Genomic DNA, 19,324 nt, shown 5'->3' on the forward strand with positions numbered 1-19,324 from the left:
ATGCTCGGAAATCCCAGAAAATGCAATCAAAACGTGAATTCACCTTAAATTACGTGGTGTGTTTGAAGTGTGAAATGTTCTGCCACCATTAATGAGACTAGTGTTACAGGCAAATCAATGATCAGGCAGTGTGGCATCTTAAATAAATCAACTTCCTCTGTGCACCATTCATTTTTTCGTATATATGTCAAGCTGCATGATTAGTGTATGTTTTATTGGATTAAGAACACACATGAATCATTACTGTGATTTATTGGCACCGGTGCACTGCAGAAATGCCCCAAAAAGAAGAGAAAAATGAAAATCAGCAGACTTTTCTAAAGGAAAGTTTGTAAAGTAGGTAGTGTAAATAATCTATCATCTTTTTTTCCCCAGAAGAAGATAAATGAATATCCTTGAATTAATAATGCCACAAGAGTTTAGAGAATTTCAGCTTTGTACTTGTTTGGCCCACCAAGGCTAGCATCATTTTTCTTTGGGTGAACACTGCCATAATAACACTTTATTTTATATATATATATATATATATTTCAATGAAAAATGAAGCTCCTGAGCTGATAATGGCCAATGGATTGGTATAGGAAATGAATCCAAAGTAACGTTGACAATGCATGTAATAAAAAATGTAGACTGAAGGTGAGAAGATAAGACAACAAGAAAAACCATGCCGTTTATTTTTAATGCCTGCAAGATTGGTTCAGGTTCACCCAATCTGAAACTGCGTGCAGACATTCAGTGCTATTTAATGACTGAAAAAGCAAAAGAGGACACACCTGGGCAGCAAAACACACCTGTCAGTCATGTGTTCCAGTACCTTTGCTTTTACCTTAACTGCTGCTCACCGTATATTTGCTGAGCAACGTTGACGCACCAAAATGAGTTTGTCTGTCTAAAAGGTGTTGAATCTTCGGTCATCACCCCAGTAGACAGAGGAATACAACGAGAATCAAACATACTGTCGACATTTTTAGTGTCACAAATGGTTTGTGTTGACTTCAAATGTCACACAAGAAGAGAAGCTCTATACTTTATCCTGGAAATAAAATGTGTTCTCATTCCATTTTCTCAAAGGCATTTAGTAGGAGTTCATCCAAAATGTACTGCATTGTTTTCATGGGAAAACTCTTTGAGAGCTCCGTGGACGGACATTAGCGTCTTATGAATATTAGCGCAAAATATTGATATTGTTTTGATAGCGATATACATGTAGAGCGTTTTTAGCAAGGCGTGTCGGCCATGTTTGTGGAAAGCGTCGCTGTCACCAATCATTGGACTCTTCTTAATAACGACTTAGTGACGGGCTGACCTTCAAGTGTGAGGTGAAGTGTGAAATGAAGTTATACAGTTGTCCCTCGCAATACGGCGGTGAATGAATGAATGAATGAATAAATGATGGCTGTTTGGTGGTAGACTATGGTCTATTATTAGTCAAAACATACTGAAATACAAATGATATGTAGTTTTCTCATCACTAGGTGGCAGTAATGCCACAAAACATTGAGACATTAGCTGACATGACATTACCTTTACACTGCATGAACACATGAAGTCAGCCATGGCATGTCCCACATGATAGAGTGGGAAAAAAGTTCTCCTCCCATTACATGTGGAAGTGGTACATTTTTGCCTTCTTAAGTTTAGAATAAATATATGTGAGGCTAACTGGTTAGCTCACTAGCTTGCCTGCTTGTTAGTGCACTGGCTTGCTCGAGGTATGCAGCATAAGAGTTGCGCAATAAAGAAGGAAAAGTGTTAAGTTGACTATAGGGTTGTTATTTCATGTTTACAGGGCTCTAATAACGTTACAAAACCTTATTTAGAAAGTCATAAACAGGCTTTCTATGCTCTAACAAGAAAAATATCCAATTTATTAACACTGAATCCTAGATCGTGGAAATTCTGGCACCAATTAGTCGCGTTCAACGAGGGACGACTGTATTACCATTTTACTGCGGCTGCTTCCTTTAAAGTTAACGATGAAGACAAATAATGAAGACAAATGTAACACGGATACTCTTGAGGAGCTTATTAAAAGTTATGCACTACAGTAATCCCTCGTTTATCGCAGTTTATTAGGTTCCAGACCCGACCGTGATAAGTGAATGTCCTCAAAGTAGAATTCCCTATTTAGAAATCAAATAATGTCACAGTTAGAGCATAGAAAACCTATTTACAACCTGCTAAATCAGAGTCCTCTAGACATGAAATAACACCCCCTAGTACACTCCTCCTACCCAATATGTCTCACCGAACGTCATCATCACAACGTCTTTGGTCTTCTGAATGCCTTATATTTATTTAGCCATTTTTATACTTGAAAATGCTTCATTTGGGGAAAACAACATATACAATTTGCTTAAATATGCCCATTTTTGACCAATAATAGGCCGGATTCAACCACAAAACAGCATGATTTATGAATTTATATATTTTTGAAAGACCGGGAAGCCGTTCCAACTGTTTTATGTGGTTTCATCTGTTTTTCGGCCACCCTGCACACATAGCAGACATGTGCTGACAATAAAATATTTTCCTATTTGAATAAAAACAATTAAACCTCTTAAGGATCAGAAGCAACTTAAATGTACAAAATCCAAAGCGAAACCGTGGTAAAAGATGCAATCACTCTCCACGTAGTCGAGGATGAGTCTTCTGTCCGTCACTAAAACAGCTTACAAGTACAGTCAAACCTCGGTTTTTGCTTTTGCTTTTGTACAATATTGCACGTAACGAACTAGTGCGTTTGTCCTACACTGTATCATTCCGTGAAACTGAGTGCCCAAACAAAGCACCCTAGCGTTGCTGACTTCCTGCAACTGCGAAATTGCCTCTGTTTACGTACGTTTCGCTTTTCGCCGATTCGACAAAAACCGAGGTTCCACCGTACTATGACAAAAATCTAAACATGCAGGAGTTTCCTGGGCAGCCACTTCAGGAGAATCTTGTAGAGCTTTTTGCTTTTCTTCTTGGACTTCCTCACATTCTTCATGGCTTTTCCGAGCACACTGAAGCTCAGCGACCCGGATTGGTGAATGTGGTCCGCCTTATTTCCTCTCGCTGAATGATGATTCAGAACCTCCAAGAAGCACCTTTCCTGCTTTCTGAAGTCGTACTCCACACTGAACGGAGAAACAGACACGCATTAACGGGTCGCTGACGTGGGTGATCAACTTTGCTTAAATATCTTATACATTGTTTGTAATTATGTTCTACACTGTTCGATTTTTGAAATCAAATGGTCAATTCGCAAAAATTCCATTTCTAGTTCCCATGACGCCACCCATGACGAACTAGCTCTCGCTGTTCAGCCTCATTTGCGGAAGTGACGTAAATCAGAGTAAAGAAACGCTTCTCGAGGTGGATGATCGACTTGGTTTCATATATTTTTCGTCAAAACAGTAGTCAGGCCAAAATGGTGTGTTGCTGCTGGATGTTCATAGTATCCAAGTGATACTTTAAGTTTGTTTTCTTTCCAAAAGAGGAAGATTTAAGATGAAAATGGATGAAGCAAGTGCAGAGAACAAGAGGCAGATGGACGCCCACCTAAAGTTCTGTTCTTTGCAGTGATCATTTCACTGGTGACTGCTATGAAGGAACACCTTTACAAGAAGCATTTGGCTTGAAAGTACGCATTTTGAAAAAGGATGCTATTCCGGTGGTAAACAGGAAAAAACAACAAGTAGAACGACGTCAAAGTTGCCAGAGAACAGAGTAAGTCATGTCTTGTTTACATTATGTCTTCTAAACATTATTCCATGATAGCAGCAAGACTGTAAAGCAGGGGTGTCCAAACGTTTTCCAGCGAGGGCCACATACTTAAAAATGAAAGGATGCAAGGGACACTTTGATATTTTGTTAACCAACACAGAGATATGCTAAGAAGCTTTATGTAGCTCAAGAAAAAAATGCATTTCACCTTTGTAATGTAGGTGAAATGCTACTGAAAATGAAGTTTTTTCCATAATAATTTATTTTAAAAAAAATGCAACTTTTGTTCATCATTTGATTATGACATTTTTTCTTAATATTTTGACTTTATTCCCCTAAAATTACAGCTGTTTTACAGCTTTCCTCTTGTAAATTTTCTCTTTATATCTTTTAACAAGAATGTATTATTTCTTTATTTCAACATTGTTCCTAAAATTATATTTTTCCTCATTTTCAAAGTTTATCCTCATAAAATTGCAACTTTTCTCTCACTAGAAAACTATTTTATTCTCTTAATATTTTGACTTTACTCTGGTCAAATTTCTGCTCTTGATTTTTTTTTGGATCATTTTCAAAATATTTCAATTTTCTTCTTCTGATGTTTGGACTTTATCCCCATGTTATAAATTTCCGAGGAACCTAAGTTTCCAAAAATTACAACTTTATTTAATGTTTTTGACTTAATTAAAAAAAAAACGTTTTTCTTGAATATTTCAACTTGACGCTACTAAAATGACATTTTTCCTCATACTGTTACTTTATTCTTGTGAAATTATGTTTGTTTTCTAAATATTTGGACTTTTGATTGATTTCCCCATTTTTGCTGCTCTTGTTTTTTTTTTCTTAAATTTCCTTGTTAAAGTCCATTTTTAGACTGTGCTCACAGCACAGTCACAGCCGTGGGCCACAAATGGCCCCCAGGCCGCACTTTGGACACCCGTGCTGTAAAGCATTATATCAGTTATGTAAACATCTTTTGACAGCAATGTGTATTTTTACTGTGGGGGGCAATGGCGACAAAATGTAAATAAATCCGGCTATAAAGACCAATTTACGCTCATTACGAGGCTGATTTTAAACAGTAATCGAAGGAGAAGCAACTCCAGAGTATCTTACCATTCTGTGTTTTGAAGGCAACCAATCTTCATCTCCATGTCTTAAGGCTCAAGTCCATCTTCTGCAAGTTCTCAATTTCATCTCCAAATGTTTCTCGCTTCTTTTCTCCTCGGAAACCATTGACCCACCGCTCAAATCTCGGCTATAATCACCGTAAACATCCTCAGTCTCAAAACTGCTATGTGTGTTTACCTGAGTGATAGCACTCCCATCGCATCACTTCCGGAAATGAGACTGAGTAGCGAGAGCTAGCTCGTCATGGGTGGCGCCATGAACTATAAATGTCATTTTTGCGAATTTACCGTTTGCTTTCAAAAATTTAACAATGTAGAACATACTTCCAAACAATATGTAACATACTTAAGCAAAGGTGATGGATCATGTCAGGGATGCTCGAACACCACATTCACACACAATCCAGCTCTTGCTTGAAGCTCGACTGCATGTGAGGACGAATCCGACGAGCCGTTCGTATGTGTCATTATCGGGTGTGATTTGTGTGCCTCGTCACTTTTCAGCACGGTCAGGGACAAGACACCAACACACGTCAGAGAATAAATCAATTTAGAAAATACGTATATCTCTCAAGATAAAGCTGTCTCAGGTCTGGCTTTGTAGTGCACAAGCCATTTTTTTCCCCCCATTTCAAAAAGATCAGAAGAATTTTTGATTTTGTGGCCTTTCTTAACCTCCACAAACAGAAGTGCTGGTTCAGTTGATTAGGACTTATTTTTATATTGGCTCCACCTGACGCAACGATTCAGCTTGAGGGTGGAAGCTCAAGTGAAACGTCTGACTATGAAAAGTCATCTGTAAACCTTATATTCGATTCAAGCTTGACAGTCGGGTCACCATAGTTTCATGACCGAAAACCAGGACACAAAGGACACTCAAAGTTTACTCAAAGATGCCTTATTTCAATACATTTAAAGGAAAAGTGCACTTTTTTATTTTCATCATCATCCACAATCCTTATGTGAGACATCAACACGTCTTTCTGCTTTTCTGTATGTTCTAAAGATATAAAAACAGGTAAAAAAAAAAAAGAGGCAGGTAATTAATACACGTTATGAGACACACCTATTTTGCCTCCAAAAACCTCCAACTCGGTTTTATTGTTTTTGTATCCATGCTGTGAGAGTGTCGTAACAGTTACATTCATGATAACATGTCATACTTGCAGTATTTTGCTCATTTTCAACATTAGCAGAACTTCCTTTCTGTGCGGGTGAGCAAATTTTCTCCTGGCTGTGACGTTAACGGCCTGTCATAACTTCCCCTGAGCTCGTTTGTTCCAAATGCTGCGCGATGAAGAGCGGAAAAAAAGTATAGAGCACACACAAAACTTTACCAACCACTCATAGTGTCAGGGGAGTTTGAAAAGTGCAAAAGGTTTGCCGGAGAACACCGCGTCGTCACAACGGCTGCTCGGTGCGTGTGCCCAAATACAGTGCACCTTATCAATATTTTTGGGTTATTTGCTTAGCCTTCTGACTGTGCATCCTCGTATGGGCAAGTGTTGACTATGTTAGCCGCCGTTGGCTGATGTTGCAACGCGAGCCTCAAAAACTCACCTTACACCGTCAAGTGTACGTTCTTCAAATTAAAAGAAATATTTAACGGGACATTTGTCGTGATTTGTCTTGCAGGATGCAAACTTTACATCCCTGTCACAAATGGCAGACATGTTTGTACATGTTTGAGCAGGACACGAGCAGGAGCAGGACACGACACCGCACACAAGCTTCTCTGCAGGCTGCAGGCTGCAATAGTACGAGCCACAGGCGATTGGTTTTTGTGATCGGCTTCGAAAGGCATTGATCGGCATATGCCTATAGTGCTTTTTCCACTCATATATGCCGATACTGATCTGTGGCCGATCGATCGGAGCGTCTCTAATTTAAAGTACCGGTATGCCTGCTCTGTGTGGATGGGGAATTGTCTGGAACCAAAGACACAAATTCCAAAGGACGTGTTCAAAAAGCAGCACATATTCCAGTAACAGAACGACACAGGAACTTCACGTTTTTCAATGTAACCAATATTTTTTGGGGAAAAATGTACCCTCTAAAGCTGCAAGAACTTGGGAATTTGAACCGCCGTTGTGCACGACGTCCCCAATATTACGAGACTTCAACTCGGCAAACGTCACAGGATTAATAGGAGTCACAGGACACACGGGAGGCGACCGCGATTGGTGAAATTCATTGCCATCACGTACGAAACCATGCACATGTGACCAACTAAACGGGTGAGCGACCCATTCACATCCAGAGCGAATTGTACGAGTCTCCCACGGTTTGATTGGCTGTCAAATGTGGAGGAAATTTTAGAGTAACAAAGTCGTTCAGAGGAGGAAAAGTTGCCAGTGTTGATCGAGGACTCTTGCTAGTATCGGATCTTGCTAGGATTGAAGATAAATTTACATAAATGTCCGTGTAAATTTATGTAAACTTACCGGTTGTGTTTACTCTGGCGCCAATGAGTTCCCAAGCTGCTGCTTTTTCTTTATGTCTCTATATTATTTTTTTAGAAATGTCAAATAGGTCCTGGAAATCTGACACGGCAAGTATAGCGTACTGATTAGCACCCCGTCCGCTCATTGGTCGATCAATAAAACTCCCGCTGATTGGTCCTCGTCTGGGTGACAGCGATGAAAAGTTGAACATTTTTCAACTTTCTAGGATCGTGTCGCAAGACACGCGTCGCATGACACGCACGAGCGCAAACTTTCACGCGCACAAATTTTGCGTGTCGCTTGTCTAGACGGTGACACGCAGGTCGCGCAGGTTCCATTAAAAACGAATGGAGTCAAGGCGATGTCGCCTCCCTTGTGTGCCGCCCATAACTCTGTGACTATGTTTTGCTTTTTCTTAGGATTTTTGTGGCATTTTGCCAACACAAATTCAAAAAGCCTCTCAGGGATTTCAGCAGTGTCGTAATGTTGCTCAATTTAATGGCCCAATGAAAACCAGGTCATTTTCATCACCCCCCCCCAAAAAAAGAGGATATGAGAACAGGACATGTCCTGGGAAAACAGGGCATATCCTCGTAAAACAGGCCGTTTGGTCACCACCAGGAATCGGTGCTGAAAGCTATGTACTGTATATGTTGCTGGATCTGTAGAAACCCCAAACCTTATGGGTGACAAATATGATGTCATAAAATAAACCCAAACCCAGTGAAAAACCCAAAACACTCATTCAAAAAGCCACCCAAATGCTGCTCAATTTAATGGCTCAATGACAACCAGGACGTTTTCATCACTTTGCAAACTAAATGTCCTCTTGTAATAGGACATGTCCTTGGAAAACAGCCTATGTCCTCATAAAAGTGGATGTTTGGTCACTGTGGAAAATATTCCCATCTCTCTCTCTCTCGCTGCCATATATATATGTATATATATGTATATATATACAAGTATATGTATATATATATATATATATATATATATATATATATATACAAGTATATGTATATATACTGTATATATATACATACATACATACATACATACATACATACATACATACACACACACACACACACACAGGTATATATATATATATACATATATATATATATATATCTGGCTAGATCTGCAGAAAACCTGACCCAAAACATATGACTCACCTGTAGACAATGCAGGCAGTCTTTTGGCAAGTTGAACAGTTTTTTAGATCCTGTCCAGTTTTGAAGGATCGTCGTCTATAAAAGACACACAGGTAGAATAAATTAGCAGAACTTTTTTCTCAGCACTGTGACATGAACGAGTGCTTTTGGCACCAATTAATTGTATGACACACATTTTGCCCGACATGAAACAGTTCCTACCGGGAGAGGGTTATTCTCAAACATGACCTCAGACAGTCACAACAAATTAGCACTCCACGTTGGATGAGAATGATTGACAGAGACACAATGCTAGAAGCCAGTTTTAATCACTGCTATCTGGCACAGAGGAGTTTTGGAGGTAAACTCTACACACCCAGAAGTTGCACGAGACTATATTTGGGTCCTAATTAGACTAGCAGTCCAGCGACAATACCAGGGGTGTCCGAAGTGCGGCCCGGAAGTTTTTTAATGGCCCGCTACCCATTCAAAAAATAGAATTTAACCAGAAAACTATATAAATATAAAATATAACAGCAAAAATCAACAAATCAGAAGTAATTTTATAAGTATGAAGTCAAAATATTTAAAAAAAAAAAATCTTAAGTCGTAATATTATGAAAAACAAACAAAACAAGAAATAAAGTTGTAATGTTACGAGAATGAAGTCTAAATATTGAGGGAAGAAAGTCTTAAGAAAAGTCAAGAAGAAAGTTTACGAAAAGAAAGTTGAAATAGTTGGAAAATTTAAAAAACAACACCAGCAGCCTGGAATTGATGAGAATAGTGAGAATCGATTAATGAGAATAGAATAATGACAATACAAAAGTCTAAATATTAAGAGAATAAAAGTCACAAGAAAAAAGAAAAAGTTACTAGAATAAAACTGGTAATATTATGAGGGAAAATAATGTCATTTTAGTAGCATAGAGTTCAAATATTAAAGGAAAAAATGCTCTTTTTTAAAAGACATAATGTTATGAGAAACAAACAAAACAAAATCAAGTTGTAATTTTTGGAAAATTAGGTTGGGGAAAAAGTTATATAGTTATGGAAATCATGTTTTTATTGGCCCGTGGCACATTCTAACAAGAAGACCTAAAAAACCCAACAACAGCAAAAGTAAAAAAATCAACAGTAATTTCTTAGTTCTAATAAGAGAAATAAAACAAAATAGAGTCGTATTTTTTGGAAAATTAGGCTGTGGAAAAAAGTTATAATATTATAGGAATAAAGTCAAAATATTATGGGAATAAAGTTATAACATTAAGAAAAGAACATTTACAAAGAAAATTTAAGAAAAAAGGTTAAATATTTGGAAAATTGAGGGGAAAAAAAGCAACAGCAAAAATGACGAAAAGAGGGCAAAGACTGAAGTTCATTCTAAAAATAGGCTTTTTCACATTCAGCACAGTGGATGCGGAAAGTATTCACAGCGCTTCACGTTTTCCACATTTTTTTGTGTCACAGCCTTATTCCAAAATGCATTAAATTCATTTTTTTCCCTCAAAATTCTACACACAACATCTTTGTTCATTTTTCAGCATGTGGCCCTCGGTGGAAAATGTTTGGACAACCCTGTGTTCGAAGAAAACATACACACTGTGCTGTGCACTTTACCGCCACATTTCACTTCTATGACGTTAAATCCACACACACACACACACACACACACACACACACGCCTCCTCTTACCCAGTGGCAGGACTGTGAGTGGCCTCCAGGTCATGGATGATGTTCAGCAGAGTAGCGATCCTGTCCTTGTTGGCTGCCAGACTGGCCTCCACACTTTGAAGCCTCTGCTGTATGGATGCTGATTTACAGCACTGTGGGGACGGAGGCAGCAACAGGGCTGCTTCAGTCGGGTGGGAATGAGCCAGGATGAGGTCCTCTGGGTCCAGCTTGGTGGCAGCAGCAGGACTGCGTTTTGAATCCCGGCTGACGATTGCCTCAGCCACACTGGACCCGGGGCGTTGAAGGGACGTGGAAGTGAGTTCCCCCTCGCCGCAGCGTCGTGCTGCTGCAATTAAAGACAACTTTGGGCCCGAGTGAGGTTCTTGTACTGATGATGTGTTGAACTCAGACTGGTGCATGAAGACATCACGCGCACTTTTGTTTGCCTGAGTTGAGATAATGGGCTCGTATTTTCCTGTTGCTGTGACAGAAGCTCTTGGATCATTTGGCTGCGTCTGTTTATCTGCATTGGATTGAGGCGTACTGCTTGCATGCATGGGTGATATGCCCGAGGCTAACTCTTTTGTGTTTGAATCCATCTGCTGGGCTGTTACTCCTGGTGGGCATGTGGCACACTGTCCCTCGTGCTCTGTTACCGTGCCTCCTCCATCATGTGCACCCTTTTGTTGTTTTGCGTTAATGCAAGCCTGCAGACAAGAACTGTTGGATTTAATTGGGCAAATTGTAATTTGAGGGTTAGTCACCTGTGTTATGCTCGGATGATTCTTTGGAACGACTCCAGTGATGAGATCATGCAGCAGCTTTGCATCCGTATTCAATTCCCTGTTTAGTTTGTTTGGCTGATGGTTTTGTATCGCATTTGACACATGACTGCTTTTGCTGCAATGTTTGGACACATTTGACAGCCTGGACAATGCAATCCGAGCTGTCTTTGACGTGTTTTTCCGACTGGGAACTACACAGAGAGTGGGTTCATTAGTGGTATCAGATGTTTGTGCGCAGCAAGGCTTCTTTGTATTATTATGACAAAGTGATTCAATGTGTTGATGTGACACGTTGCTTGTTTTAAGTAAAGAATTACATGATGCACTGGAGTTGCTTTGGTTTTCTTTCCGTGTAGATGGAGGTTGAAGAGTTGAAGAGCTCCTCAGGGCTGTGTTTCTGTGCAAAGCATAATTAGTAGTTGTAGAGATGGGAGCTGACATCCCAGATTCAGAATCCAGGCTTGCACAAGATAGTGCACTTAGAGATGCCGTTTTTAGCGTTAATTCGGAATTTGAGCAGACTGGCTGGACTTTTGCATTGAAATGTTTCGGATTAGGTTTGCCATTTGTATTTATTCCACTGGAACTACCATTACCTCGACCGGGGCTATTTTCCAGCGTGGGAGCTAACTCGGCTAAGGTAAGTGACAGACCTGCAGGTGTGAATTGTGTTTTGGATTTCTGAAGTTCTAGTAGTCTGGTGGGATAGTTAGGTGAATCTTTCGTTTCTGTGGATTCATGAGGTGTTCTTTCCGCGGACGTGAGTGCGCTAGGAACCGTTGGAGCGGTTTTAGGGAATCCAATGCCGTGTGTGTTTCCCGTGGCTGTTGTGTACAAATGAGGAGTGTTCTCTTGGCTAGCATGCACAGATACACACACATTTTGCAAGACACTGCGTTCATGGTGGTGTTTAAAAGGTGTCTGTGTGTGGGGGTAGTTGGATTTGGTAGCAGTGGCCATAAGAGGAGTTGAAGGGAGACTTCCTCTTTGGGGGGTTTTCCTGTTGAGAGGCGTGCTTGTTAAAGATTCCAAACTATCTTTTTTTGTTTCCATTGGGGCTTTAGTGATGGTGTTTGCATTAGCGTGGATGGTTTGTGGCTGGGTCAAGGCATTCATTGAATGGACCGGGCATGCAGGATGCCATGTTTTTCTACATCTCAGTACTTCTTCTTGAAGATGTAACACTTGTGGATAGCTTGTCTCTTTGTCTCTGTTGGCGGTGCTCTCAGGGAGTTGATGGTTGCTTGGTTGGATGTTTGTCTCATTACGGGACGGCTGAAGATGCAAGTCGTGGGCTGACTTAAGATGTTTCTCCGCTTGGAAAGCAAGAGCAGTAACGCTTTTCTTCCCTGAAATCTCAGCTCCCGCTGTTGGAGACCGTCTACCCCCACAATGGTTGCATATTTTTTGGGATGCACTGAGACGTCTCGGAGCAGAAAACAGCAGCATCTTCCTGGACTGCTTGCTATAACGGGTGTGCACTCTTGTTTGGTCTGCGTCAGTTGGGCCGGAGTCACCATTTTCAACACTAATTCCTCCCATTGCCTCTGAATCAACCACACTACCGTTGGTGTAGCGCACAGAAGGTTTCAGTTTTGGGCCCACGTTGGTTGGTGGGTTGGTCTTGATTATACTGGAATCGTAATAACTGCGATCTTGACTGCACACAACATCCCCTAAGGCCTCCCCTACAAGTTCCTTTCTACTCTTGGAGTCCACACTTTTTGCTCCTTCTTCCTTGTCACCATTTGTTAGCAGTAGCATCTCTTTGTACTCCCTGGTAACGTAGCTGTTGGACGTGTGGGCATTGTGAATCGACTTCGTGCTGAGTTTATCCGCGAGCTGCGCACACCGCTGTGTAGGGGCTCTGCTTACCCCCGGGGACGTCTGAACGCCGACACTGCAGCTCTGAAGACCCCACGTCTGCAGCAGTGCTCCTCCGGTTGCGTCGCCTTCTGTCGTCCTCCAGCCACGAGCTCCAACCAAGGCTGGGACGCCCAGAACGGGAACTGGAGTGGTCAGGTCAGCCGCTCTTCTCCCCATCCTCCGGCTAATTGGTTCCAACGTTCCACAATTCGAAGGAGTATTTCCCAACTGTCTAATACATCTGAAAGTACAAGGGTAAATAGAAGCTTACAAGGAGAGGCATGTTACGTGACAAAGAAAAAGGACACTGTTAGGAACTTTAGGGATGAATTGCACAAATGAACAAGACTTTTGAGAATTCAGGGCTAGAAGAGAGACGTTTGAACTGTGAAGAAAAGCGGAAACAACTTGTGTCGTGTTGTATTTGCGGGTATTTTGTGACCACGCAAGTTTTGAGTGTGCAATAACGAGGCAGCAGATGTTGGCCTGTCACGATAATCGATAAATCAGTTGACCGCACGGTAAATAAACACGAACTCAGTCATTTTACCGCCCTCGATTAATTGACACGCGCATGCATGTTTGTTTTCCTCCTCTCGCTCTACCAAACAGGCTGGATGAGGGATCAGTCTGTGCATCTGTCTCAACAGCTGGACGCGTTGCGGAATGAACAGAGTGAGTGAACCCTGCTGAGTTCTTGCGAGTGCACTACTTGCGGTGTGTGTGTGTCGTGTGCCACACGATGGAATGCCTGTTGTGGATAAAATATGACCCGATGTCATTTTCAGCCCATTTGTGTGTCGTCATTTTGTGACAAAGACAATGAAACAAATAACACAAGACGATGGAACTTACGTATCACCTGCCGTGATTCCCAAATTACAGCACCTCATTGTGCACCAAATGCATTTTGCAGAATCCAGAATACGCACTTTGACCAAACTCAGACTAACGTTACAGCGTGTTCCACACACAATGTTGGTAACAGCGACTCAAGCAAGTTTTTGCTTTATTTTATTACTTTATTCCCAGAATATTTTGACCTTATTTGTATAATATTATAACTTATAACAACTTTATTGTGTTTGTTTCTTATATTATAACTTAAAAAAAACCTCTTTTTTATACACTATTTACATTTTTTCAACCTAAATGACATTATTTTTCTTCATAATATTACAACTTCATCTTTGTAAAATTACAACTTTTAGATTACAAAATTTTTTTCTTAATATTTTGACTTTATTCTCCTAAAATTCTGTTTTTTCCTCATCTCTGCTGTTGTTTTTTTTATATATATTATCACTTTATTCCCATAATATTTTGACCTTAGCCCCATAATATTACAAGTTATTCCCCAACATTTGTCTCTTCATATTTTGACTTTATTTGTGTAAAATTACTGCAGATTTTTTCCATTTTTTCTGTTGTTGTTGTTTTTGTTTAATTCATGGCTTTATTCCCATAATATCTTGACTTATCCCCGACCAAATTTTCCAAAGATTACAACTTCATTTTGTTTTGTTTGTTTCTTATAATATTACAACTTCAATAAATAAATAATAGTAATAAATAGTAAATAAAGATCGTTTTTTTCTCTCTGCTACTAGAATGGCGTTATTTTTCTTCATAATGTTATGACCTTATTCTTTTGACTTTTTCCCATCAGAGTACAACATTTTACTTTTCATATTTTGACTTCATTCTTGCAAACTTACTGCTTTTGTTTTGTTTAGTTTTTGACGCGCCTGTCAGCCGTCGCACCTGTTGCCCATCCCTCATCGTGGGACTCCCTCACCCTGCCTGATTCTGCACGGGTGTTCCTCATCGCCTCTGATTACCTGCTCCCTCTTTGTACCCTCTGGTTCCTCCTGTCAGCTGCAAGTTGGTTGTACTCTCATGTCACGGTCCTGGCATATCTCATTTTTGCTCTGCCTGGTTTTGGACCCTTGCTTGTTTTTTGACCTCTCCTTCTGCCTGCCGTATTTGGATACCTTTGCCTTTGTGGACTGACAGCTTGTGTACCGACCCCTGCCCCCATATTATACCTTACCTTAAGAACTGGCTGCCTTTGAGTCCTCCTCACGACAGTTTTCTTGTTAAATTATATTTTTAGAGTGTGTTTTGGGCATGATACATACAAGCATCACTATTCCTGTAGAAACTAGTCTAATGTCATATTAGCATTTCAAACTCATGCACACATCTCATTTGTCTGACACTAAACAGAATAATTTATTGGCAAAATAAACCACTGGCACTCATGTAGCCCTTATGGAGATCTGGCTCGCCTTCATGGTTGGCTGCTATCAGTGGCGCTATCAGTATAGATGGCACTACGTTGGGTGAGAACTGAATAGGAAGTATCGCCCTTTCACAGAAGCTGCAGTGTTTGTGGTTCATGACACATATGTGTCTCATGGCAACAATGCTTTTGTATGGAAGCAAAGCTTTGATGTCAAAGTTAAATAAAATAAAGAGTTGGTATGCGTGTCGTAACTTTTACACAAACACATTCTGACAAGGCTCCTCTCACCCTCACCCTCCTCTTCATCCTCACCACGACAGGCACCCAGCCACGTCCAAAGTGCAAAAAGACCATGTAGTCATTCACCCCTGTAGGCTCTGTTAACTCGGGTGGCTGCTACATGAACCCTCACGTGAAGTAACCAACGCACGTTGTGGATGTAAGCGAGACAATTTCATCATTCTGCTTTGGTGTCATACCTGCGCGACGTCCGAATGTGAAGAGCTAAGTTTCCACTCTCTGCTCTGCCGTGTCCTCCAGAGTCCCCAAGTCGCTCAGAGGGTTTTTAATAGAAGTGAAACTTTACAGTGTCCATCTCTGAGTGAATATGCCTGACATTGATCAGGCTAGGCTGTTTCCGCATTGAATCTCCCCTCATTTGGTTCTGATGCTTGCTCCACGCTCGCCTCGTGGTCTCCTTAGATGCTACTGAATGCAACCCAGCACTTGCTTCTTTGCTTCCTCCCCTCTGTCTTCCGCTCCCTCGCTCCTATTTCCATCACTATCCTCCCTCCTCCCATCATCTGATCTACAGCTGGGTGGAGATGGAAACAGAGAGAGAGAGAGAGAGAGAGAGAGAAGGGGGAGGGAAGTGACTTGCATCAGTGAGGTAGGGACCGTGTTTAAATTACCATGCAGAAAAGATGGGCAGCGCAAGGATGCGTTAACCCTAAAGTTGAGAACTGTTCCATGACGCTGGTTGACTTCCAAGTTATTCTCATTTCAAAATTGTAAAGTGGAAAACTTTGGTCCGGCCTCAAACTGTTGCCATCATGAAATCTTCATGTATAGGCAATATTTCAATTCAAGTAAAATGGAATAAAATTAGGCTCCAGCACACCCCTGCGACCCGAGTGAGGACAAGTGGCAATGAAAATAAAATAAAATAAAATAAAACAAAATAAATAAAATTGTGTATGGATAAAATAAAATAAAACAATGTGTACATAAAATAAATAAAATGGTGTATGGATAAAATAAAATAAAATAAAATAAAATAAAATAAAATAAAATAAAATAAAATAAAACAAAAACATTAACTAAAATAAATAGATGTATAGATAAATAAAATAAAATAAATTATTCATGGAAAATAAAATAAAATAAAATGAAAATGGATGAGTGGATGGATCATTAAAATAAATAAAATTAAATTAAAATGCTGGCTGGCTGGTCAAAATAAAATACAAAAACAGAATAAAAATGATAGATGGATGGATGGTTAAAATAAATAGATGATAAATGAAATGAAATGAGATGAAATGAAAGGAAATGAAATTAAATGAAATAATGGATAGAGGGATGGTTAAAATAAAATTAAATGATGGATGGTTGAAATAAAAATCAAATGTAAACATGTAAAAGTATGTTTGAGCTGGCTATTTGCAGTTCCAGATTTGCGAAGTTACGTCCCCATATTTGCAACTTTATTTTGCCATCCATCCATTTTCTATACCGCTTCATCCTCATTAGGGTTGCGGGGGTATGCTGGAGCCTATCCCAGCTAACTTCGGGCGACAGGCGGGGTACACCCTGGACTGGTCGCCAGCCAATGGCAGGGCACATATAGACAAACAACCATTCACACTCACAGTCATACCTATGGACAATTTAGAGTCACCAATTAACCTCACCTGCATGTTTTTGGAATGTGGGAGGAAACCGGAGTACCCGGAGAAAACCCACACACACACGGGGAGAACATGCAAACTCCACACAGAAATGCCCAACGGAGAAGGTAACATGGCAGAATTTAACCCTCCTGGTTGAGCCAATCCCACGTTTCTCCCGGGCTCCAACTGGGGTCCGCAGAATGAGAGTCAAAAGCGCTAGCCATCAAGCTAAAAGCCTGGACTGTCAACTTAATGTCTAGCACGACTCTTAACATGTCGGAACTCACTTCATTTCTATGGTAACTATGGCAATTAAGATATGGCCTCGAGATCAGTGGTTCTCAACTGGTGGGTCGGGACCCAAAAGGGAGTCACCGGGCTTTGCCTCGGAAAAAAAATAAAAATAAGCTGCTACTTTTTTCTCATGCTTTCAACACTGCTGCTTATACAGTGATGTGGATAATATGTGGTCACGTTCTGGTCTCGCGACATCTTGTTTGCTTCCGAGCAGCGCCCTCGTCATGGAGAAGGCGCGGAGAGGTGTCGGGAGGTTCATGCACTAAACTGTAATACCAAATGTGACCAGTAGATGTAGGTATATACTCAGTAATGTTGCGCAAACGTCTGAAGAAGAGACATTTGCTTCCCGTATTCTGGCACGAGAACATGGCGGCACACCAGGGCTGCTCGTGGAGCGTGTCTGACTACAGGGCACCTTGCTGGGCCAGGCCAGGTGGCTCCACCCGCTCTCTAACCTGGTTCCCCTGAGCTCCGGGGTGGCACATCGGCTACGTGGAGAGTGTGTCCGACCACAGTGCACCTTGCTGGGCCTGGTTCCATGTTCCATCGCAAGCTCACTCAACAAGACGTCTGGTCTTTTACATGTAAAGAGAAGTATCAAGACGGCAATGACAGCGCGGCTTTCTGGTGGGCTACTGTTTATGTTTAATCTTTGTGTCTAACCTCTTTCTGTGGACTAAATATCTCATGTCAGGACGTGGAAGAAGCTTGTAGACCGGTGGGGCTTGTCTGTGAACTAATCTGTTTTTCTCTCTAAATTTAGTGGGTGCAGCTTAAATACTGGTGCGTCTATAGTCCAGAAATTACGGTAATTGGCCAACGTCTGTGGATGCACCTCACGTGCTTGTCTGTGCTGGTGGCTTGCTGCGCTGCTGCGAGGTGCATCTGGATGACTGTCAAGCTTGAGTGGGAGAAGAAGGACATCAAGTGGAGACTCAACATGCCGTCCAGCCAACACACAGTTGCAGATATCTGCTGGAGAAGAGACAGCGTCTCATCACTGCAGCTCACATTGTGTTGAAAACAGTCGCTTTAAAACATAAGATACACAACAAGTTTGATTGGAAAAATTCCCGCAATTTGGGTCACCGCAGGCGTGATGCTGGGTCGGAGAAACACTGCTGGAGATGAACACAACTTCCCATTGCTTTGTCACTGGGATTGTTCAGGCTGCGCTTCCTCAGAGGCCTAATTTCAGATCCCGCCCTCTTAGTTAATAGCCAATGGAAGTTATTTCTCCTGTCACCAACATGGTTGCAACCGCAGACCGCATTGAAATGGGCTTTATATGAGGCCTTCGTGTGTTGCGTTCATTAGATTGCCCTCATATTCCATTAGTGCAGCTGTGGGGAACATGAAGCTTCCTTGGTGCGTGGAAGATTGTTCCTTAGCCTCAAGGTGAATACACAATAGTTTATCACTGCAAATGCATAATAACCAGGCCACGATTGATTTACGGTCTGTAAATGTTTATTTGGATCACAATTAATCATCGCAATAGTTGATTCTACTGTACCTTAAAGAATATTAATATCTGCAGCTTTTTTGTCTTCATTTAAAGGTCCATTAGGATGAATGTAAATTACCATATTTATGAGACAAATATGATTGATACACGTGTGTTGGAAAAGAAAATTAAATATTAGCGACTCAAGTGAATGCAAATGCATTCTAAAATATTTTTTACAGAACTGCACTGAAGTAGCAGATTGCCAATCACAGTGGGACTGTGTTTCAGCCCGTCTACATGTGTTTTGGTGACTTGGAGAAGGCATTCGACCGTGTTAAATACCGGCTAATTCAGGCTGTTTGTTCCCTGTATGGCCGGTGTCAGAGTTTGGGTTGGACTCGATTCTGGACTCAACGATTCATTTCAATACTTTTATGGACAGGACTTCGAGGCGCAGCCCGGGCGTTGAGGGGTTCCGGTTTGGTGGCTGCAGGATTGGATCTCTGCTTTTTACACAATGATGTGGTCCTGATGGCTTCATCAAGCCGTGACCTTCAACTCTCACTGGATGGGTTCACGACCGAGTGTGAAGCAGCCAGGATGAGAATTGGCACCTCCAAGTCCGAGTCCATGGTTCTCGACCGGAAAAGGGTGGCGTGGAGGACCACTTTCT

General features: G+C 41.1%; 1 protein-coding gene across 1 annotated transcript; it reads right to left on the reverse strand.

Moving 5' to 3' along the window:
* Positions 1–211: 211 nt before the first annotated feature.
* LOC129169593 (mucin-4-like) lies at positions 212–15,825 on the reverse strand. Its single transcript, XM_054756158.1, has 4 exons — positions 15,489–15,825; positions 10,132–13,002; positions 8,458–8,532; positions 212–3,119 (listed from the first exon to the last, which is right to left on the reverse strand). Exons 2-4 carry the CDS (start codon positions 12,936–12,938, stop codon positions 2,900–2,902), a joined length of 3,102 nt encoding a protein of 1,033 aa, XP_054612133.1. The 5' UTR covers positions 12,939–13,002; positions 15,489–15,825; the 3' UTR covers positions 212–2,899.
* Between the last annotated feature and the right edge of the window lie 3,499 nt (positions 15,826–19,324).

This window comes from Dunckerocampus dactyliophorus, chromosome 16, assembly GCF_027744805.1.
Source record: "Dunckerocampus dactyliophorus isolate RoL2022-P2 chromosome 16, RoL_Ddac_1.1, whole genome shotgun sequence".
Lineage (NCBI taxonomy): Eukaryota > Metazoa > Chordata > Actinopteri > Syngnathiformes > Syngnathidae > Dunckerocampus > Dunckerocampus dactyliophorus.